The following is a 23536-nucleotide window of genomic DNA, read 5'->3' as shown; positions in this document are numbered from 1 at the left end:
GAGAGGGGGAGTGAGCGGAGCAGGGAGATGTGTGCTTGGGCTCTTTGGAAAGTGTAACATATTTGAGGAAGAGGGGGTGACACGCAGTCTAAGGAGGACGCTCGTGCACAGCAGCAGCTGTCACCCCATGGGAGCCACGTCTGTGTAAGGGCCTCGTGCGTGATCTCCTGTGGCCTCGTGGCAGCAGGGGCATCGGGTCTGCAGTAGGAAATATGTCCCTCAGGTTCCCCTCTGGCCACCCCACTGGGGTCCCCTGTTGTGATCTGGTCCAAAGAGGGAGCCTGTCAGCTTTCACCCTCCTACAGCTCCTGGTTGAAGATTACATTTGACTTGACATTTGGGTTTTCGGAGGGACCCGGGGGTCCTGGGAGCTCTTACATGGTATGTAAACATGTCTGTGGAAAACGTTCTACAGCCAACTGTCCCGACAGGAGGTAGGAGTGATATTGACAGTGGATGCTTCTGAATGCCTATTAACCTGTCCCTGATGTTTCTGGTTTTTTTATTTTCCCTTCAGATTGCAGATTTGAAAGCAGCCAGGCAGCTTGCTTCTGAAATCACCTCCAAAGGAGCGTCTCTGTATGACTTGCTGGGCAAGGAGGTGGAACTGAGGGTGAGCAGCATTCAGACAACTCAGCTGCTACCTCGGCTGAGCAGATTTTCCAGGTTTTCTTCTCCAGTTCTGTTCATCCCTGTTCTGATTTAAACTCTACCTGGTTAAATGAGATAATGTGTAGAAAAGCTTCCCAGTGTAAGCTGCTTGTCCTGCCTGTGGTGGGCACTGGCTCCCAGTCAGGATGGCAGATGCAGGGCCCATTGCCACAGCTTCTCCCAGTGCCTGCGGTAGAGTTTATTGCCCCTGAGCTCCTCCGGGTGGACTCAGCCTCAGTGTGCTTGTCAACAGTGCTCTTCTGAGCCCCGTGGAATCACCTGGGAATGTCCAACACCTACCGATGCCCCGCTTCCATGTGGTGTCACTGGTGTGGAATGTGACCTGGGCGTCGGGAGTTCTAAGTCTCCCGAGTGAAGGTGACATACAGCAGTTTGGAACCAGTAACCCAGGCAGTCGCTACCATTCAGCTGAAGCTGACATATGGTTGAATTTTTTTGCAGTCCTTGTTTGAGCCAGTGCCAATCAAGGAGAATGCTCCACCTACTCACTAAGTGGTGGAGAATGTGGTTCCTAAAACTCCTAAAGAGCTGCTAAATCCCCTGATGTCCAGGTGTCCCCTGATACCAGTGAGTCAATGTCTGGGGGTGAGCCAGGCAATTGGTGTTTAAAGATCTCTAGGTGATGCCAGGGTGCAGCAGATTTGGGGGTCACTGGTTTAAGAAGAAATGCAGTGCCGTGTAATTCTTACCTGTAAGGATATATGGCATTTGAAGCATATGTGCTGACATCTGATGTTTTGAAGTGAAAAGCATTTTCTTCGCTCTGCTTCTCTCAGGTGTGTCAGCCACGACCACTTGCTCACGGCCTTGCCTGTGTCCTGGCATCACTGCTGTGGATACTGGTATTTTTCCTCCTCCCACTTCTCATTTTTGCCCTAGTTGCAGTGTAGAAGTGGGGGGCTTCGGTGCCAGGTCACCTTTCCTGTTCTTGGCATATTGACCTCCTGGGTGCCACCTGGTGGAGGGCAGTTGGCAGAACAAACTGCCGCGAGCATCTCAGGTTAGGTCACTGCTGAGGCAGTGCCAGGGGCTCCCGGGTTTCTGCTCATGGTGCAGCTGTGCGCATTTGTCTGCGCATGTCCGTCACAGACCTGGGCATAAGAGCTGGTCCCTGGCTAACGGCCGAGGAGCTGTGGCTTCAGTGTGAGACTCCACTGGGACTCCCCGGGGACTCTCAGCACCACGCTGCAGTGAGTCAGAATCATCAGTGGCTGAACTGTTGCATGGAAGCCATGAGACCCTGAATACAGCACTTAAATTCTGTGCAGTCAATGTCTGGGGAAGAGCCCCTCTCCAGTATTTGTCTTCCATGCACTCAGCAAACGTTCCTTGAAGACCAGCACCATGCTCTGTGTCCTGATTAAGTCAACTCCTGCCCTTGATCCTTTCCACCAGTGAGGGAGATAAGCTGTACTGTGGATTAAAAGCAGCCCAAGATGGAATTTGATGAAGTGCTCCAGGGCCCTATAACTGTATTCATGTTACACCCACGTCTCAGACATTGGCAGCCCCGCAGGACAGGCACACGTGCCCACTTTGACTGCATGCTGGCCTATACCAGTCACAGGGCCACTGATGCTTGTCACTGGTTTCCGTTGGCAGTGACAGGCAACCTGAAAGGGACTAGAGGTCGGCAGGGGGTTCAGACAGCAAGTTGAGTTGCCCCTGGTTTAGAGGTCTCCTGAATGGAATGCAGGCAAAGAAGATCCTGTGGTACGGGGCTGTGGGGCCTGCAGCTGAGGAGGAGGGCCTTGAGCACCGGGCAGAGGCCAGGTTGGCGGCAGGATTACGGGAGATGTTTGGAGGAGGGGATGGCGGAAGTGTTTCTGCACTGGCGAGCCACAATGTAATGAAACTCCTGAGAATCAGGCCCTAGGCATAGCTCGAATTGGTTTTGAGAATTCCACTTCTGAGTGTAATTTTACTTAATTGTTTCCTGTAGGAACTGAGAACAGAAGCAATTGCCAGACCTCTGGAAATAAACGAGACTGAAAAAGTGATGAGAATTGCAATAAAAGACATTCTGGTAGGAGTGCTTTGCTTTGATATAGTATTTTTGTGCCTGGGACTCAAAAATACTGATTTCCTGCCTCCATAAGACAAAACAAGCCTGGCCTCACAATAAAGGGACATGTTAGAATGAAGACTGTGGAGGGCATTCTAGAATACCGAGGTTACTTACTGTTATTTTTCCCCTTGTTATAAATATGAACAATTTCTCAAGTTATTAAAAATTATCAATTTTAATAATTTAATAATTCACTTAAATTCTTCAATAATTTTAATAAATACTCTATGGACTCTTCACACTTTAACCAATTAGTCACTGCTGGGCATTTAAATGATTTCTAGGTTTTCTTAATTCCAAATAGCACTAAAACAAATAGAATGATTACTGTCCCTACTCACCAGGATCAGTGATTATTTGCTTATCTCACCTAATGCATTTATTTGGAAGACAGTGAGGGGGACTCTAGACTCAGACTTCTTGGGTTTAAGTCCCACTGTGTGATCTTAGGCAAGTTACTTAACATCTCTGTGCCTTTCCTCATCTGTTAAGTGGGGGAAGGGCAGTGCCGATCGCATGGGGTCCTTATCAGCAGTCATTATGACTGTGCATGTCATTCCTAGTTTCCGGCACATAGTAGGTATCCAGCCGTCACTGGTGATTCATTCAGGAAACACAGGCAGGGGAGCCATATGTAAGTTAAGAGTAGCATAAAACAAGAATTTGCTGTGAGTTGTACAAAACTCTACAACTGACCGTTTTTATAACATCCTTGTTGTGAAACAGTGATACTCCCTGGGCAGCCCAGCACAGGGATCAGAGCCTGAGCAGGGTGAGCAGGGCAGGGCAGCCAGGGTGGGAGACTGATTACATGCAGGCAGATTGATCGAGTAAGTAAATACATTGGAGAAGGGGGTTACAAATATGAAAAGGGAGGAAACTGGAGATGTTGATTAAGTGCATGGTTTTCAATACATAGAGATCTGGGAAAAGATTTTAACATGAAGTATGTATATGTAGGGTATGTACGTCTGTATACATAAATATGCACACCCCCACACACATTTGTACATCTCTTAGTGCTCACATATACAGCGCCCACATTGTGGCTTCAGTGCCATTCTCCACTGAAAGGACCTGAGGCTCGTGGGGAGAAATGGCTGCCTGCAGAACTGAGACAGGAAAGTACAAGATCTTGTGCCAGAGAGCCAGGAAGTGCTCAGAGAATGAAAGGGATCTGTCAGAAGGACACAGAAGCCAGCTTGAGGCTTGTGCCAGAGAGCCAGGAAGTGCTCAGAGAATGAAAGGGATCTGTCAGAAGGACACAGAAGCCAGCTTGAGGCTTGTGCCAGAGAGCCAGGAAGTGCTCAGAGAATGAAAGGGATCTGTCAGAAGGACACAGAAGCCAGCTTGAGGTGTTTCCCCTCACCAAGCCAGGGACAATTGAAGCATCAAAATAGATAAATTATAGTAAAGGGTGATAGACCCTTGGATGAAGTGGTAGACCATGAGTTTTTACTTTATATAAAAAAATAAATGAATATATTGAAAGCTGATGAGCAGATTTTTCACATGGTTTCCGAGTAGGTGTCCACAAAATACTAATTGCAGGCAAAAGTTAACTTCACGTGAGAGGCCTGGCAGATGCCCCTTTAATCATGTGACCAAAGTGAACGTCGCCAGTGAAGGAACAAACCAGAAGCACGCCAGCCCGGAAGGCCTGTGCTACTCTCGCCTGAGATGTGTGATCTGCAGCTGATCTGCGGCTGGTGGAGAGACATTGTACCACCTGCTTGGCCCCACTCTTGAGCAGTGAACAGGCCGTGAGTCCAGGAAGGGCTGTGGAGCTGTTCCAGGCTGACGTAGGCTAAGGAGACGTGGCGACAACGCCAAGGGGCTCCCATCCTCTGCTGGCTTCACAGGGGCAGGTGTGGGACGTGAATGTGCCTGAGGTTTCTTGTGGCCGTATTTCAAAATTCATTTCCGGTTTTGATGGCCTGTTGTGGCCATATAGAGGAAGTTCTTATCTGTGGGAAATACACACTGAAATGAAGTGTTTAGAGTTGACGGGACCTCAGCTCAGCAGCTCCCTTTCACCCAGGTCAAAAAAAAATACTTTGTGTTTATTATACTCCGGCTGTTTAAGTTTGTGATTGTTTCCAAATGTAAAGTAGTTTTACATGATAATACTCTGGCTGATTCGAGTTAGCATCGGCATACATGTGCCTTAGTTCTAAGGTTATATTAAAAATTGAACAGCCAAATGAGGGCACAGTTCATTTCTTGGTCAGTACCTTTTAAGATATCTTTTTGTTTTTGGAAAATATCCATGATATTTGATAACTAAAAAAGAGAACCAAAACAATGGCATGGATACTTAAGAGAGAATGAAATACAGGATTAATTTCAGAAAGCTAGGGAAAAGTGTGTTTATCACATTGATCTTATTTGAGGAACAGATACTGTTAAACCGTTTTTGTTTTTGAGGTCAGATAAATTCACTAGGTTTTAATCTGACATTTATTCAGAGAAATAGTTGCCGTGGACCTGAGTTGTTTGTTCAGAAAGGAGACACACCTTGTCTTCCTGAGAGAGCGAACGTACATCTCTGCTTGGGTTTTTTAAGCACTTGCCGCAAATGGATGGTTAGGGATTTGATTATTTTCACAAAAGCATCTTGGAAATGGTTAGTGTACTTAGACAAAAAACAGTAAGCCATAAGTTAATTGTCTGTAAAAGTGGTTGCTTTCAAATACTCAGTGTTTCTGAGAGTCGAGGAGTGTCTGGGCTCCTTAGCAGATTTCTTTGTGGTGTCCCTCTGTTCTGTAAGTCCGATATGTGTGACCAGGGTAGTAGCCTGAGCAATGGGAATCAGCACAGACTAACAATTCAGAGTGGGATGTAACCAGTCTGAGGTGAGAGGCACCTGCGGGTAAACAGTCCCTGACTCTTCATGGGGCTCTGCGTGTATGCAGGTACTGGCAGGAGCGTCTTGGCCATCAGGACCTCGGGGAGGCAGTTCCACCCTCAGCTGGTTGCACTCCAGACTTTATTCCTAAGGCAGCAGGTTGCAACTCTGGGCCACCAGCCCCGACCTGGCCGGCTTCCCAGACAACACAATGTGAAGACAGCCTGTTTACTGTCACTACTACACCTGCTTCTAATGAACTTGCTCTTGTGGCAGAATAGGGGTCTGCGGTTTTCATCAGTGACCTAGTCCCCTTCACTTCCTTATCGGCCCCCCTTGCTCAGGGGCCTCTGTCCCAGCACCGCGCAGGTTCCCACAGAGGCCAGTTCACACTGCCTTGGCCAGAGCCCCTGAGGAAGCTGCATCTCGCTGACCTCACAGAGTGGTTGCTCCTGTTTTTAGTCTGTAGTCGAGTTCAGTTGCCATGGAGGTGGAAGGAGAACCTTCTCTCAGTCCTAGTAGGCAGTGGACTGGGGCTGGGACCAGCCCATGTTGCTTTTTATCCCCTCCTACATAAAGCCCTACAAGCGTGTGCATATTCTACAAGTCAGATATTTGTAACGAGGGGAGTAGCCTGCCTGGTGTAAATGAAGGCTCTCTAACAATTCAGGATGACATGCAATCAATCTAAACAGGTGACCGGGCAGAGGGCTTTGGGCCTCTGCACTGTGTGTAGGGCGCTGTCCTGTGCTTGCCATCTTCATTTGTTGCCCTGGGCAGAAACACTCTCTTCTCAGGGAAAAACGAAGATGACAAGCTTCCCTGGACCTGTGTGGCAGTCCCCGGAGTGGCTGGTCAACGCATGAGGGGTGCCAGCCTGGGGAGGGTTGCTTAGTGAACTCGCTTTTGCTGTCATTGAGTGTGACGTTGTGCCTGAGAGGCTGAGAATTTCCTCTCCTCCCACAGTCGGGCTGGGGTTCCTTAGGGGCACGTTGTCTCTTTCATTTCCTGTTAAATGTAGGTGCAGGCTCAGAAGACTAAAGACCTTCTCAATAACGTGGCCTCTGATGAAGCTAATTTAGAAGCCAAAATTGAAAAGAGGAAATTAGAACTGGAAAGAAATCGGAAGCGACTCCAGACTCTGCAGAGTGTCAGGTAGATCCGAATGCCTGCAGGGTGAGGAGAAAGGTGTCTCGGAGAGTTAAAGAGGGCTGAGAACATGTCAGTGGTGCCAACCCTTCAAGCAGAGGAAGGAGCCTTGCACAAGGCCTCTCCACTTAGAATGCATGTGTATTGCTGTTCTAACAGGTGCACTTGCTGAACTCATTTTTTTGCTGCTTTCAATACATCTGTAAAACTGCTAAACTCCTAACCTCTCAAGCTTTTAGAGCTTTGAATGCAAGGCAGACTAAGTAAATGCAGATGGTGGAAGCTGTACAAGGCTTGATCTCCCCAGATCTGTGCCTTGCTGTGAATCAGGTAGAACCAGAAACATACATTTCTTGTTTTGAGTAGATTTTAGACTTACAATTCCTCACCAGTAGTTCATCTTTCTTCTGACTCCTCACCGAAAGTACCTTCTCCAGGGAACATGGATGGGTAATAGTGGCAGAAACACCTTCTGGGTCACTGGAGCCTTTTAAGTATGTTCTTCATATTTTCTTAGAGCTTTTTCCTCCCTCCCCCTCCCCTCTCCCTCCCCTCCCCCTCCCCTCCCCCTCCCCCTCCTCCCCCTCCCCATTCCCCCTTCCCCCTCTCCCTTTCCCCTCCCCCTTCCTTGTCCCCTCCCCCTCCCCTGTCTCTTCCCCTCCCCCCTCCCCTTTCTCTCCCCCTCCCCCTCCCCCTTCCCTGTCCCCTCCCCCTTCCCCCTCCCCCTTCCCTGTCCCTTCCCCTCCCCCCTTCCCTGTCCCCTCCCCTCCCCCTGTCCACTCCCCCTTCCCCTTCCCCCTCCCCTCCCCCTTCCCTGGCGCCTCTCCCTCCCCTCCCCTTCCCCCTCCCCTCCCCCTGTCCACTCCCCCTTCCCTTCCCTTTCCCCTCCCCTCCCCCTCTCCACCCCCTCCCCCTCTCCCTCCCCTCCCCTTCCCCCTTCCCTGTCCCCTCCCCTCCCCCTCATCTACCCTCCCCGCTCCTTGAATCTTCTGCTCTTGCTCTGTTTCTCCCTTGTTTTCCCTCCCGTGCTGCTGCTCTTTCTCTCTTCATTTTCTCTTTACTCCTTCCTCTCCAGCTGCTGCATCTGCTCTGAATGGGTCTTGCTCTTTTGAGATGCTGGTGACTGGCCCACACTCTGACTACTGTCCTGAGATGTGAGAAGGTGGCAGACAGGAACCCAGGAGCATGAAAGGCCTCCTCCCACCCAAGGGCACGACCATGCCCACCCCCACCTCCGAATCAGGGCCACCAGATAGATTTGTCTCATTAGAAAATTCTGCCTTTCAAGTGTAAATTCATTTTTGTTAAGTCTCATCTTTTTAGTCAAAAAGTTTCTGTGTTTTGCTCTATTGCAAAGATTATACATTGTTTTTTTAGTTTATCTGTTTGTACTTTTAAAAGAACAGAGTCCTCCCTTTAAGATTACTAAATAAGAGAAAAAAGTATATTCAGCAAACCATTGAAATAGATTTTTATGTTATGGTTTTATTTTTAAATTTCTTATTGTTTAAAAACTTAGACTTAATTTGTAGCAACCTATGTTTCCTTTTTTAGGGAATCAATTGAATTTTGTAACATCCAGACAGTAGAATATTATGCCTAACTAAGAAAATGCATATATTTAATTTATTGGTTTTGAGAGATGTGTATCACATATGATTATTTTTTAGCTCTTTATTGAGATTTTGGCATACTGAGTAAGAAAAAATCTGCAAAACTTCATTTAAGGTTAATATATTTAATGTTTGTTAAATAATTCATTCTTACATGTGTGCATAGGAAAGTCTAGAAGGATGTATGTCAAACATTAAGTGCTTATACCTTAAGTGATGGGATTGTAATTTTTATTTTATTCGTACTTTCAGGATTATGTCAAAGTTTTACAAAGAGCACATTTTTCTGATTTAAAAAAAGTATGTTCATTTTGGGAGGAGAAAAGAGGAAATTAAGTTAACTTTAAGCAGTTATAAGAGTGAAGAACTTTCTCCAGTTCAAGGCTTTCCAAAGAAAAGCATATGGAATCTGTAACTCTGAATATCAGTTTCAAACTATTGTATATAGATTAATCTTTCACTTTGTTACATTTGGTCATCCCAGGCCAGCCTTTATGGATGAGTATGAGAAGACGGAGGAGGAATTGCAAAAACAATATGACATTTATCTGGAGAAATTCCGAAACCTGGCTTATTTGGAACAACAGCTGGAGGATCATCACAGGATGGAGCAGGAGAGGTTTGAGGCGAGTGTCCGGCCCCTCCCGCCGTTCCCACCAGTCCTGCTGTGGCATCCTGTGCTTGTGGAGGTGTCAGTTCGTAAATATCACTGTGAAAACTACTTCCGGGAATGTTTTTCCTCCCGACTAGTCTGCAGACCACTCTCAGGGAGCACAACCCACACTCCTGGGCTGTCAGATCCGTGAGGGTCAGGTGTCCTGGGTGTCGGGTCAGCCTGGACTATACACAGGGCTGACCTGTGAGTGGGGTGGTCGCAGGAAGCTCGAGCTCAGGAGGGCCCCTGCTGGCTGGCTGAGTGCTCTGCTGTCACTGGCTTGAACTTCTTAATGATTTTTAAGTACCTTTCATTTTGCACTGAGTTCCACAAAGTATGTAGCTGGTCTTGAATACTGACCTACAGACTTGCTCGGTCCCCTCATGCAGAGATGTTCAAGCCCTGGCAAACTGAGTCACCCCAACCTGCCTGTCAGCGACTGCTTTGTGAAGGGGGATCGCCGCTTGCCAGCTGCCATGGGGAATGCGCATGACCCAGAACCTGACTAGCTGTCTTACAGGATCCTCTCATCCCAGTGTTGAAGGCCATTTAGGAAAGGGCATTTCGGATCCCAGCCCCAGTTGATAAGTACAGAATTCAGAGCAAGGGAAATTGGGCCAAGTTGCTGTCACTTTTTGAGTTGTCCGTATCCCTTAGGGACGTTTCTGCTTACCCAAGACTAGTCACTTGGACTGCATGCTCATGGTGAAATTGGTCTACAGCCTCCCTTTCTCACACTGTCCTTGACAGCTTTTGGTATAAAGGTGATGCCAGCCTTCTTACAGGCCTGAACATTTGAAATAGGCGGAGGCTGGTTGTGAGGAACTAACACATTGTGTGCTCGTGTTTATTCTGACCAGGAACCCAGTGTCACCATCGCTGTGTGGCAGAGGCAGGCCGGAGCACAGGGCAGGCATGTTTTGAAGGCAGTGAAAAGCCCAGAGTTCCTGGCATTTTAAACATTGGGTGCCTGCGAAAGAATAGCAAAGGGCCGGTGAAAATAAGTCGCCCACATGTTTTATAGCCTGGGCCGCCCCAGGTTCCGGGCTGTGCTTGGGGTTCATGTTGTTCCTTCTTCACAGGCTCTCAGCCTCTTTTTCTCTTATGCTCACACCTGCCCTCTGACTATAGCACCCAGTCCCTCGGAATATCTCCTGTGTGAAACACAGTACTTGATTTTTATGTCTAGAACAACAACAAAATACTAAGAGCCAATTCCCTCTCCCATTCTCTCTCGACAGTAATCAGGGCCACAATTTGTAACCTAACTGAGGTATTAGCTTCAGTTTCCCCAGGAATTAAGACTAGTGTTTATTTTCTTCTTTGTTCATCCTGATCATTCCCACTGTTCGGCATCTTTTGGGGCTGGACTGTGCAGAGCAGAAAAATGATCAAACTCGTGCTTTATTCTTTCAAGAACAAGAGGCCTGTACTGCCATCTGTGAAGCATGTGCTCCTGTGCCATGTCCCATCAGGCACACAGCTGGGTGTTTCGCTGGGCCATACGGGTTCCTCCGGAGGCCGTGACAGATGGTGGAGCAGGACGCAGTGGGGGCCAGTCAGAGGGTCACTGCGGGCAGCCTCCTGCCCCGAGGGCCGTGAGCTGTCGCGGGACAGGGTGTGGGGGTGTCGGCGGCGCTCTTCTCCCTCGGGGAGTTAGGTCTTCCCTGGTCGTGCTGGGACTCACGCAGTGCTAGAGAATAATCAGTCCGCAAAGGGCCATCTCTTCTGGGTCTTCTTCTCCTGTCCTCAGGAAGCTGAAAATACTCTACGTCTGATGCAGAACAAGCTGAAGGAAGAAGAAAACCGACTCCTCAAGAGTGCAGGTAAGGTCATACTGTTTACTCAGAGGCGTTTGTGCTGTACTTACATTCGCCTGGAAAAATGTGCATGTGCATTTGATTTATTTTCAAAAGGGAATTCTCTCAACTTTTCTATTTTCTATTTAACTCATTCAAGAGCTCAAGAGACTGCTCTAGATCATATCACACTGAAAGCACATTTGGTTTCCATGCCAACTAGAAGACTGTTTTCCCCTGTTCAAATGATACAGTTAAGTTTCAATTATATATAATATGCAACTATAAAAGAAAGCTTGGTCCTGGAGGTCTGTGGGGCTGGTTGTTTTAGGGCGAACTGCTAGAAAGCATGTATCATGATACAGTGTAAGTGGTCACTTGCTGGAAGATAGTCCCCCACCACACCCACCCACCATTTGTCCCCAAATAATCCAAAGTCGTTTGGTAAGGCCATCGGCTATAGGGACATGGGGATCACCTAGCGTGAGACCTAGGTCCTGGGAAGGGGTGCTCTCTGTGACTGGCTGGTGTGGCGTGAGGCCAGCCTGAGAGCAGCGCCCGGATTGGCACCACATTGCTCGAGTTGCTTCTCCCACTTGTCGTACTTTTGTCTCGATGGCTTTTGTTTTGACTTCATTCCCACAGGCTTGAGGCCAGTACACTTGGGCCTTCAGGCGTGCTCGCGCTTTCTGTCCTTTCCTCCTGTGCTTCTCTCCCTTTGTATTTGGTCTGTGCTGGTCCCTCCTGAGTTTTAGGAAAGTGGAAGGGGAGCAGGGATTGCTGAGAAGTCCTCAAGGGCAAGTTTGGGAAATTCCAAGGGCCTCTGTAGCCAAAGCAGCCGGTCAGCTTTCTGGCCCCAGGCCAGTCAGGGGCGCCCGAGGCAGCCCTCGGTGACACGCCTGCATGGCCTCTCCCGCTCCCAGGGCCCCGGCTTGTTGGCTGCCTGCCTGCTCTGTCCCCTGGCCAGCACGTCAGAACCTTTCTCAGTGATCTCGCTTTATTCTTCTGTTCTCAGACTTTAATTCTGTGATCTACAGGTTCGGGATTTCTTGAAAGACAAAGATTCTTTGAGCATGTGTTGCAATTTAGTTTTTTTGGAAAGATAATTCCAGTTTAAACCAACTTGATAGATAATGCTGATTAGCTTGGGGTGGGCAAAGAAGTTAGGAAAATATGAAAATATGAAGGACCCTTCTTAGTTCCATTCATCCTGACCTTAGGATGTGCTCCTTTTCTTTGCTTTTCTGCGTATGTGTGAGCACTGCCCAGAGTGTTGGGATCATGGGGGAAATCTGTAAAGGGAGACTTTCGGAATTTTCCCATCTGTGAAAGACTTCCCTGAACAGAAAGATCTAGTACAAAGACATGAATCAGGGACAAGAATGAGCAGAATCCAAGAGCGGGGAGAGATCACCTTGTTCAGGACTCTGTGCAGGCAGCTGATTCACGGCCACAGAGCGGTCGTGAGTATTGCTGTGCTGTGGGCGCATCGGTGGGCAAGACGGCGGTCCTTGCCTCAGCCAGTCCTACATGCCAGCCAGAGGAGACTGGTCATGAGCGAGCTGCACGGGAGAGGCGGAGAGGGGCGTGGGGGCGAATGCAGAGCACTCAGGGGGACGGCGAGTGTGGCGGAGTTGTAGCTCTAAACGGAGGGTCGTCTCCTGGTGGGGACGCTGTTTAAGCAAAGATGAAATCAGTACAATGGGAGAAAGGAGATGCCAGATGAGGAGCATCCTGGGAGTTAGGGGGCAGCTTGGGAAGCAGAGCCCAGGCGAGGGGACGATATGTGCCGAGTGAGGACGTGTGAATGTGCAGGACTCGAGTTCAAGCAGGTCACATGAGTTGGAAGGTGGGTCATGTGCTTGAAGGGCTCATATCTGATAGGTACGAATCTGTTGAACAGGAGGTGAACTCACTGGGATTTGGCTTTGGGGGTTTGGAGTAAGGGGCGTGGGGCAGAAAGTCTGAGTGGTTAGAGAGGGGCGAATGCTGGAGGGGCCCCTTAGGTTAGACAGCTCCAGGACTTTGTTCAGATGTCCATGACAGCTGTTCATCTTCCCATCATTCTTTTAAACCTTGGAGGTGGTAAGTTTTTAACTATCTTCTGTAGGATTCAGCACTGTAGCATTAGGAACTTAAAAAGTCCTCTGAATTCATAAATGACCCAGAAATTTCTGGAAAGGACTTGAGAAACCTTGCTATAGTTCAGTTTTTATGGTGTTGCAGAGAGTAGATATTCATGCATTTAACGTTTATTTACTGTGTGCCTACTGTGTGTCAGACACTGTATCCAGTATACCTAGCCACAAGCATGTGCCGCTCTCAGGCACTTAAAATGTGGCTAGTTCAAAGTAAGATGCACTGTTTGTGGAAAATAAACACCAGACTTGAGGATGTTGTACGAAAGAAAAGTAAAAGTACTCATTAATAATTTTTTACATGGGTTGCTTATTGAAATGACATTTTATATATATCAGGTGAAATAAAATATATTACCAAATTAATTCACCTGTTTCTTTTTACTTTTATGTAGTTCCTAGAGATTTTAAATTACATCTGTGGCTGGCACGTTTCAGTTGGGCAGTGCTGATATGAAAGGAGAAACTGCCTGCGGTTTAAGTGGGTATGAAGCAGGATCTCACTGTGCTTTGGATTTGAATTTTTCTGGTGGCTGATGGAATGGGGCATCATTTTATGTGCTTTTGGCCATTTTTATGTCTTCTTTGGAGAGATGTCTGTTGAAGTCCTTTGCATGTTTTAAAATTGAGTTATTTTTCTTTATACATTCTGTAAGAGTTGTAAGAGTTCTTTATACTTTCTGGTATTAGACCCTTATGGATTTGTAATCTGCAAATTCTTACTTTCATTCTATGGGCCATTTTTGTCGTTTTCTTGATGATGTCCTCTATGGCATAGTTTTAATGAGGTCCAGTTTATCAGTTTTTTTCTTGTTAATTGTGCTTTTAATGTCATATCTAAAAAAACACTGCCTAATTTAAGGTTACTGAGATTTACTCCAATGTTTTCTTCTAGGACTTTTACAGTTTTAACTCTTATTTAAGTCCCTGATCCATCTTGAATTATTTTTTGTGTATGATGTGACGTAGGGGTCCAACCTCATCCTATCCAGTTGTCCCAGCACCATTTTTTGGAAAGCCCATCCTTTCCCCATTGAATCACACTGGCACCCTTGTCCACCATACCTAATTTTTTTTTTATTAAGGTATCATTGATATACACTCTTATGAAGGTTTCACAAGAAAAACAATGTGGTTACTACATTAACCCCCACTATCGAGTCCCCCCCACACCGTACTGCAGCCACTGTCCATCAGTGCAGCAAGATGCCACAGAGCCCCTATTTGTGCTTTCTGAGCTACACTGCCCTCCCTGTGACCCCACACACACCATGTGCACCAATCATGATACCCCACAATCCCCTTCTCCCTCCCACCCCCCACCCTCCCCCATCCATCCTCTTTGGTATTCCCTGGTCCCTTCTTGGAGTCTGTGAGTCTGCTGTTATTTTGTTCCTTCAGTTTTGCTTCGTTGTTATACTCCACAAATGAGGGAAATCATTAGGTATTTGTCTTTCTTTGCCTGACTTATTTCACTGAGCATAATACCCTCTAACTCCATTCATGTTGTTGCAGATGGTAGGATTTGTTTCTTTCTTATGGCTGAATAGTATTCCATCTATCTACTGATGGACACTTAGGTTGCTCCCATATATTGACTATTATAAATAGTGCTTTGATAAACATAGGGGTGCATATGTCTTTGAATCTGAGAAGTTGTTTTTATTTGAGTAAATTCCTAAGAGTGGAATTCCTGGGTCAAATGGTATTTCTATTTTTAGTTTTTTGAGGAACCTCCATACTGCTTTATATTTTACATTCCCACTAGCAGTGTAGGAGGGTTCACCTTTCTCCACTTCTTTGCCAGCATTTGTTGTTCCTTGTCTTTTCGATGTTGGCCATCCTTACTGGTGTGAGGTGATACTTCACTGTGGTTTTAATTTGCATTTCCCTGATAATTAATGATGTGGAGCATCTTTTCATGTGCCTGTTGGCCAGCTGAATTTCTTAGTTGGAGAAGTGTCTGTTCATATCCTTGGCCCATTTTTTAATAGGATTATTTGATTTTTGGGTATTGAGGCGTGTGAGTTCTTTATATATTTTGGGTGTTAACCCCTTGTCGGATATGTCATTTACAAATATATTCTCCATACTGTAGGGTGCCTTTTTGTTCTGCTGATGGTGTCCTTTGCTGTACAGAAGCTTTTTAGTTTGATGTAGTCCCATTTGTTCATTTTTGCTTTTGTTTCCCTTGCCTGAGGAGATGTGTCCAGGAAAAAGGTGCTCATGTTTATATTCAAGAGATTTTTGCCTATATTTTCTTCTAAGAGTTTTATGGTTTCATGACTTACATTCAGGTCTTTGATCCATTTTGAGTTTACTTTTGTGTATGGGGTTAGACAATAATCCAGTTCCATTCTCTTGCATGTAGCTGTCCAGTTTTGCCAACACCATCTGTTGAAGAGGTTGTCATTTCCCCATTGTATATCCATGGCTGCTTTATCATATATTAATATATGCTTGGGTTTATATCTGGGCTCTCTAGTCTGTTCCATTGGTCTATGGGTCTGTTCTTGTGCCAGTACCAAATTATCTTGATTACCTTGGCTTTGTAGTAGAGCTTGAAGTTGGGGAGCATAATCTCCTCTGCTTTATTCCTCCTTCTCAGGATTGCTTTGGTTATTCAGGGCCTTTTGTGGTTCCGTATGAATTTTCGAACTATTTGCTCTAGTTCATTGAAGAATGCTGTTGGTATTTTGATAGGGATTGCATTCAATCTGTAGATTGCTTTAGGCAGGGTGGCCGTTTTGACAATATTAATTCTTCCTATCCATGAACATGAGATGTGTTTCCATTTATTGGGATCTTCAATTTCTCTCATGAGTGTCTTATAGTTTTCAGAGTATAGGTCTTTCACTTCCTTGGTTAGGTTTATTCCTAGGTATTTTACTCTTTTTGATGCAATTGTGAATGGAATTGTTTTCCTGATTTCTCTCACTATACCTAATTTCACCACATCACTGACAACTCAGTGATCCCAATGTCCTCATGTGTTTAACTTTAGTTATTCTGCTCAGCCTTCAGTGTACTGCTTTGAGTTGTCCTTGTCAATATTATTTCATATGGACCCAGAAACATGTATTAAAGTAATTTTAAAATTCATATTATTGTTTACTTTATAGTGCATGGTGTAAGGATTTAATGTCATGATTTTCCTGGATGAAGTAAAAAGTAAACTAAGTTGAGTAGTGATGTCATTTTGTAGTCTTTACCTGTGTTAATATTTAATTGTATTCTCTGTAAGGCTTTTGTGAAGTGGCAGTCCCCACATCAGTCGTGTTGAAGTCCTGTAGGATGCTACTGCTGACACCTTCCCCACCGCCCTGGGTTGCCCCTCCCTGCCAGAGAGCCTGGCTCTTCTCTCCGTGGCTGAAGGAAGCCCAAGACCTTCGCTCAGTGCCCGGCTGGCCTCAGCTGCTGGTTCATTACCCTCTTACAGAAGGGCTGAAGCCACACCTTTTTGTAGACTGACAGTTACCATCTACCCCAACTGATGCTGAGTCAGCGGTCAGACTGCTCCCGTTCCGTCCCTCCCAGCTGTGCCTCTCCCTGGGCGAGGAAGCCTTTTCTCCCCAGTGTGGAAACTCCTTCTGTAGGTTTCCCCTGGGAAATCTCCAACCTACACAAGACTCCAGAAGAGTATTCATGAATTTAATGTGAAAGGCCATTGCCCTGGGAGTGACCTCTTTAGATATCTTTACAGCGGAATTATTCCTAGTAAGGAACATCACCAGCACCCATTTTCGTTGCCCATCCTGGCCTGGCCTCCTCACTCCAGCCTTGTTTTGAGCACTTGCTGACGTCATTGGCAGGCTCCGCCCCCTTGCCTTTGCCGTCCTCAAGGAGCTCGAGCTCTGGGAACACAGCCTAACACTGAGTGGAATGTTTTTTTCCCATCAACTAACCAAGAACTTCCAGCTACTTTGACAGCTGGTTATCCAGTTTTAGTTTCACATCCTGAAATAGTGTTTCTAATTGATGTGTCCTGACTCACTGTTTTCTCTCTTTGGAAATGGTTTAAAAAAACAACAGCATATCATTATCTGTGTTAAAGGTCTTTGCTGTATATCTACAGGCAAATCCCAAGAGTCTAGTAAATCTAACGTTATCAAAAGAAAGGCTGAGAAGGGTGGGTGGCTTTTGCACAAGCGCCGTGCTGGACAGGGGCTGCTTTAGAAGCAGCGATGCAGCCACACTTTGTCCCGCCTGCTTGTGTTCCTGCCAGGCAATCGTGACTCCGACATTGACGTCCGGGAGGACGATGACTCTGACAGCGAGCTGGAAGAGAGACGGCTGTCCGAGCCGCGGATGGCCATGGAGGGCCTCGTGAAAGGTGCCGCCGCCTCTTTCTCTCGCCCCCCTCCCTGTGCCCCGTCACAGCGCCATGGCCAGGGCTGGTCACAGTTGCCTAGCATCAGGGCCTGGAAGCCCACTGCCAGGGTGCTGCTCCCGGGCTGATTCTGCCCTGTTGATGAGGATTCAGCCCTTAACCTGCTCCGTGGTCATCGAATGCTCTTACCTGTGGTCCTAGGAAAGCTGATTCTTACTTGCATGTTACTTAATTAAGTAAACTTTTTTAGTGTGATTCTTCTTTTTCCCAATTTTCCAAAGAAAGAAAATCTTGAATGAAAATCTAAGGCTTCCTGCCTTATTTTACAAGGTTTTCCTAATTTCTTCATGCTTTTATTCTCCTCAGAAAGACTCAGCAAACGCATCGTGGGCACAATGCAGGGGGGAGACTCGGATGACGATGTGAGTGTGCCCGGCTCCTCCTGCTCCTGGGCTGTCCTCGTAGACGAGCTGCCAAGGGGCTACGTGTGTCTGGGCGCGGTGCTGCCGCTCAGCCTGGCCCAGCGCTGGGTTTGTGGCAGAATTTGGCCCCCGAAGGAGCTAGATTTTGCTTGCTGATGGCTCATTTCTTCTCTTTCAAGTGAACGTGCTTGCTGCACCTTCCGCTTCTCACTGTTCTTTCCATTCTTTCTTTCCAAAGGTGGGCGCAGCAGCAGCGCTTAAGTAGAGGCACGACTGCGCTCCAGAAAGCCGTCGGTGCTCACTTCCGCCACAGCATGTGTGCGTGTGCACACGTGCCCGCCTGCTGGATTGTGTGTGTGTGCATGCGTGCCCATCCGCTCAGGGCTTGTGTGTGTGTGTGTGTGCATGTGTGCCAACCTGCTCAGGGCTAGCAGACACTCTTCCCCAAGTGATGCTCCTGTCTTCTGGGCAGGAAACCACTCAAAGTGGGCCCACAGGGGACAGTGAAATGACCTCATGGCCCTTGTGCTCAGGGGGAGGGGCAGGTGCTGAGCCAAGAGACAAACGAGGTCCTCAGGCTCTTGAGCTGTAACCCAGGACAGAAGGGGTGCTGCCAAGGGCCCCAGGGCAAGTCCAGTCCACCCTCTAGCCCCCTTCTGGGGAGTGAGCATGAGAAGGAGGCTCCCCGAAGACCAGGACCAGGGCCAGGGAAAGGCAGGGCGGGAGGCTGCAGCGTCAGGTGAACGCACCTGGAGTGCTGCCAAGTGGGTCACCGACTGGGAAACTAGCCAGAACAGGCAACAAGGGCCCTTCCCGGGGCCCAGCTATTGGGGCCGCACCATCTGCCACTCCGGGCCTGCCTGCTTCATTCATCCCCTGGCAGTGCTGCTTGGCCCAAGGGCGAAGGTGACTGGACTGGCAGACGACAGGCCTCCCGTCAGCTGGAACGCTCTGTGTGCCTGGAGCATGGCACAGTGGCTGCACGGAGACAAGCATGGGCCTGCTGTTCCTGCAGCAGTGGCATATACTGTTCACAGGAGGGAGAGGTCACTCAGGTTTGCTGGGCAGGAAACACCGAGAAGATGGGGTCCTGAATTCATAGGAGACAGTTTTCAGAGATTTTTAACAAAGTAGGGGATGGATGGTCACATAGCTCTGTCCACCCATCTTCCCATTCGAGACAGTGGTAGGGGAGGCGCGGTGTGGGTGCTGCTGCTGGGAGCACTGGCCAGCCTCGCAATCTGCTGGCTCATTTGTGTAGCTTTCTCCTCATGGAGGTGATGCCTTAGCTGCAGTGCCTGTCATGATTGTTCATTCATTTCAGGGAGCTGTTGCCTCGAGTTCTCCTCAGCGTAGGGGCTCATCCCCTTCGTGTTCACTCATTCACTCAGCAGATACTACTGAGTGCCTGTCAGGTGCCACGTGCTGTTATGGAGTATGGGGATACAGCTGTGAGCAGGAACAAGCCCTGCCTTTCTGAAGCTTGCACTCCAGCAGTGATCAAGTGAATACATCAGGGGTCATAGTGGTAAGAAGAAAAAGTGGGTTTAGGGGACCGAGACAGGGTTGAGAGAGGACATTAACATCTCTGATTGGTCAGGGAAGGCCTCTTGACAAGGTGACATTGGGACAGAGGCCTGAGTGAAAGCAGGGATGTGCTGGGGAGGGGCATCTGAGGTGCGGGGAATGTGGCCTGCCCTTGGGGGCCACAGGTGGCAGCAAGGCTGGGGTGGAGTAAAGGTGGGGCAGGAGTGGCAAGGGGCAGCGGGGGCACCGGGGGCTTTGCAGTGTGACAGGGACTCGTGTCTTCTCTGAGTGCACTGGAGGGGAAGAGCTGAGTGGCGTTTCGGAGAAACCAGTTAGGTGGCTTCCACCATAGTCCAGGCCAGGGGTGGTGATGGCTGCTTAGCCTACGGAGTGCAGCTGGTGTTGGGCAGTAGCCAGATTCTGGGTCAGTTTCCAAGGTCACAGCCATGACGTTCTGCTAGCTGGGTGGGTGTTAAGAGGCAGAGAAATGAAGGTGCCTCAGTCGTGGCGAACCAGCTGAAAGCAGTTTCACTTCCTGAGGTGGGGCAGGCCCGAGGAGGGGGCTTGGAGGGCAGTCAGCAGTTTGATTCTGGATGTAAGTGTGAGCTGCCTGCTGGATGCCCACATGCCGGTGCTGAGTAGCCATTTGAAATTCAGGTCTGGAGTTGGAGGGTCACATCTGAGCTGTAGATTGAATCTGGGGAGCCATCCACAGCTAGGAGGACTCATGCCACACGAACACATGTGACTGCTTGGGAAGAGAACAGAGGAGGGGAGGCCCACGGGCCTGAGCTGGCCCTGCATGGCGTGGGCAAGGAGATGAAGAGGGAGGAGTACACGAGGACACCAGTGTGGGGGAGCAGGCGCCCCGAGAGAAGGGCACCCTGCAGCACAGAGAGGTCCTGGGTCAGATGCAGCCCATGGCCAAATGAGAGCTGAGGGTCACCCAGGGGTTAGGACTGCAGAGTGCTTCCATCGAAGCTGGTGGGGTGGGAGCCAGACGAGAGCGTGCTTGGGGGGCAGTGAGTCCAAGTCTTGGTCAGACGGCCCTGGCACAAGGTGATAGAGAGGTGGGGCAGAGTAGCCGGACGGGAAGGTGGCATGAAGTTCGAGGGTTTTGTTCTCTTCTTTTTAAGAAGGTAACTGCAGCATGTGTGTATGTGTGCTGGTCGAATGATCTGGATAGAGTGAACGACGATCCTGGTTTACCGGGGCTGCAGGTGAACCAGCTTTAAAATCCAGCTCAGATGTTCGCTGTAGGTCTGGATGACGAGAAGAGTGCTTCTTATTTTGCTCTTTATGTTCATTTCCTGTGTGACTTTCCATCCCCAGTCTGGCAAAAGCCAAAATAAGCCCCCCTGTCCCCTCTCCAAGCCCCTGGTGGGTCTGGACCCCCAGCAGGCCTCGGTGCAGACCCCAAGGTGTCTCTGAGGCAGCAGTGGGAAAGCCGGCCCTGCAGCAAACTTGGGCACACGTTGGTGTGTGCGGGTACTGGTCACGTGATGTGTTTGCGTCTGTATTTTGGCAATGATATCTGATGTTGATCCCCTTCTTCTGCTCTCACAGCCCGGCTGCTGCTCTGCCAAGCGCTCCCTTCACATGGGGGTTGCTAGTTATCGAGCCGCAAGTAAAAAAGAGGTAGGCTCTGTGCTGACAAGGTGTGTCAGTGAGGAGGGGACCGACAGTGGCATTTGCTGTCTTTCTCCTTCAGGAGGACTCAGAGGACAGTGAGATCGACATGGAAGATGGCGAAGAGGAGGATGACGACTTGGAAGATGAGAGCATCGCTGCCTCCCCACCTAAGGGCCGCCGCGGGGTCCGGAGACCTGAGCCCCTGGATGAGAGTGACGACGACTTCTGACCTGCTTGTTGCGGCACCCAGGCAGATTAACCCCCCAGATTCGTAGGTAAATGGGAAGCTGGAAGGTTAGGAGGGAATAATCAGCCAGCTGGACTCGCTGCTGGGGAGGCGGTGCCTGCTTCTGCTTTAGCCTCCCGCGTTCTCCGCAGAGCTCAGACACGACCCCAAGCGGGCACCAGACATGACTTTTTTTTGCCTTATCTGTCTTTTGAAACTTGGGAAATTGCATGTGTTCCTAATGATTCACATTCACAAGACTAAAACTCGGGAAGAAATAAGGATCAACATTATGAAGACTTGGCTATTGTAGTTGCCAGATGTTTCTTCTAAGAGCCGGTGGGACCGAGCCAGGGCTGGGCCTGGGCACGGGCGCTCCTCTCCGGGGCCTCGAGGGGCGTTTGCCCGGGGCCGCACGTGCCCTTAGAACACTGGCTGCTCATCAGCTTTTCATTCTAGCCTTTATTTCATTTCAGAGTCTTACTCCCTTCTCCTGCATGCTCACAACACCTAGCTCTAAATGTATTTTGTGGACTAAAGCTTTCAGTTCAAGTAAGCGAAGTTAGATGAAAAACAGCTTTCCTTCAAAGTCAGCAGAGATGCTTTAGATTATAAATACTCCGTTTTCTCTCAGAAGGCTGATATTCCTCCTCAGGAAAGCAACTGAAGGAAAAAGTACCAGAACAGTTTCTTGTCTCTGACTTTAAAAAGCAGACTGGACTCGAGGTCGGTGGGGTGGCACTGGGGCCCCCCCTGTTGTGAGGTGGGAAGCGGCAGACAGGCTGAGCTGTGCGTTTTAGTGTGGAAGGAAGGCACAGAGCAGTCTCATTTATTTTTCAATTATAAAATCAGAAGACTTGTGAAGTTACTTATCTCTTAAAAAGGCATTTAATACCATATTTTATATCATTAAATAAGTTTTATTTCAAAATATAATTATTTTGTTTATTTGTACCTACAACATATAAATACTTATTCAAAAGAAGGTTCACAGGTTAATATGGTACATGTACATTTTGGACTATGACAGATATTTCTATCATCTTTGCCATTTTCTTTTCCTGAATTTCATATGTGAGAGTTCCCCGTCCCTTAAACATTCAGCACTCAGTTGCCCCCACCAGTGATTCGAGGTGTGTCATCTTGAAGTGATCAGCGGAAAGGAAATGGGCGCGGCGGGAGCCAGGCTGCCCGCCCCGGGGGCTGTGGCCCCAGGTGCAGGAGTCACTGCGTCCTCTGGCACGTTACAGCTTTGGCTTACTTGAGTCTGAGCTGACTTTTTTTTGGAAAAACAAAAAATATGTTTCTTCTTCCTTATGTGATGCTTTCATCGAACAGACATTGACACGGGAGTCTGTTCTGTCTACAAGCTGCAGACGACACACACCCGCAGACACGCAGCGGCAGCCACGGGCTCGTCTCACCACCTCTTGGCCGTCCTCCTTGGTCCCCTGATTAACCAACTTTGTGCAGCTCCTAACCGTGGTGTGGCGCTTCCTTACTTGAGCAATTTCTGTCAGCCAAGGAGCTTCAAGTACTTGATGGGAGTTATTGATGTATTTCTGTCACTAATTTAGGATCCCAGAGTCAAACACGGACAGGTGCCTTATGGCCAAGCAGCAGAGCAGGTTCAGGCCCCAAAGAAGATTATGTGAATAGGTCAGTGAAAAACTAGCATTTAGATCATTACTGACAGTCTTTGAACTGTGTAATTAAGGACCTCTTAAAATTCTTTAAAATACAAGTATTGACAGAAAACATGAAAGGAATTTTAAGTGCTCAATTTTTATTGATGGTAGCCATCAAGAACAGTCCAAGGACCTCAGTGGGAAGTCTGAAGACCCGTTGGCCTTTAGACCAAGACAGGAGGAAGGAACGCAGAGCCTCCTCCGTTAGCCTTTAAGCTGTAAAATCTGAAAGCAAGGCACGTCCTCTGTGGTCAGTGACACACCCTGTCAAACCCAGTGTCAGCGTGGCCCAGGGGACTGTCGGCTGCCAGGGCCCAGGACCGGAGGGACTGGAGCTGAAAGGGTCTGTCTCCCACCTGCCGCGGAAGGCCTTTCATGAGAGGCAGGCGGAAGCTGGCGAGGTGCGTCTGCATTAGGAGCCGGCCTGCTGGAATTCATGCTGTGCATTGAAAACATACACACTAGGGACCCAGCTGGGTTGATTTGTTTGGGGTGAGAAGGCTGAGGGTGACTTCATGACCTTCACACCTGGACTTCTATATGTCTATACGTAAAACTGGTAAAGCCTCAGGTAGGGGACCCAGAGCACCGGGGCACTGCCCCGCAAGTCGGGCTGAAGTAGCCCCAGGTGGAGGGTGGCTGCTCCTGGCTGACGAAGCTTAAAAGCAAGTTTTGATGATGTCCATTTGGGATCTTTTTTCTCACAACACAGACAGACATCTGAGGGGATTTATGCCACGCGGAAGCCCAGCTTGCGTGCCTTCTAGGG

At 48.4% G+C, this 23536-nt stretch overlaps 1 protein-coding gene across 4 annotated transcripts in view; it reads left to right on the top strand.

Annotated features, from left to right (window-relative positions):
- Positions 1-23450, top strand: part of CLUAP1 (clusterin associated protein 1) — a 32266-nt gene extending 8816 nt beyond the window's left edge. For 3 of the 4 annotated variants that reach the window (XM_073214598.1, XM_073214601.1, XM_073214600.1), the window contains 8 exons: positions 518-613; positions 2615-2698; positions 6610-6743; positions 8835-8976; positions 10759-10831; positions 17168-17275; positions 17639-17694; positions 20933-22015. In XM_073214598.1, the coding sequence (XP_073070699.1) occupies positions 518-613; positions 2615-2698; positions 6610-6743; positions 8835-8976; positions 10759-10831; positions 17168-17275; positions 17639-17694; positions 20933-21082 (843 nt within the window). In that variant the 3' untranslated portion in view covers positions 21083-22015. Of the gene's footprint in view, positions 1-517; positions 614-2614; positions 2699-6609; positions 6744-8834; positions 8977-10758; positions 10832-17167; positions 17276-17638; positions 17695-20932; positions 22016-22417 lie in introns of those variants that run through there. The other variant, XM_073214599.1, reaches the window with a different exon arrangement.
- Positions 23451-23536: the final 86 nt, after the last annotated feature.

The sequence above is a fragment of the Manis javanica genome, chromosome 10, assembly GCF_040802235.1.
Source record: "Manis javanica isolate MJ-LG chromosome 10, MJ_LKY, whole genome shotgun sequence".
Lineage (NCBI taxonomy): Eukaryota > Metazoa > Chordata > Mammalia > Pholidota > Manidae > Manis > Manis javanica.
Note: the sequence above shows the minus strand (reverse complement) of the source record. Positions and strands in the feature narration are given on the sequence as shown.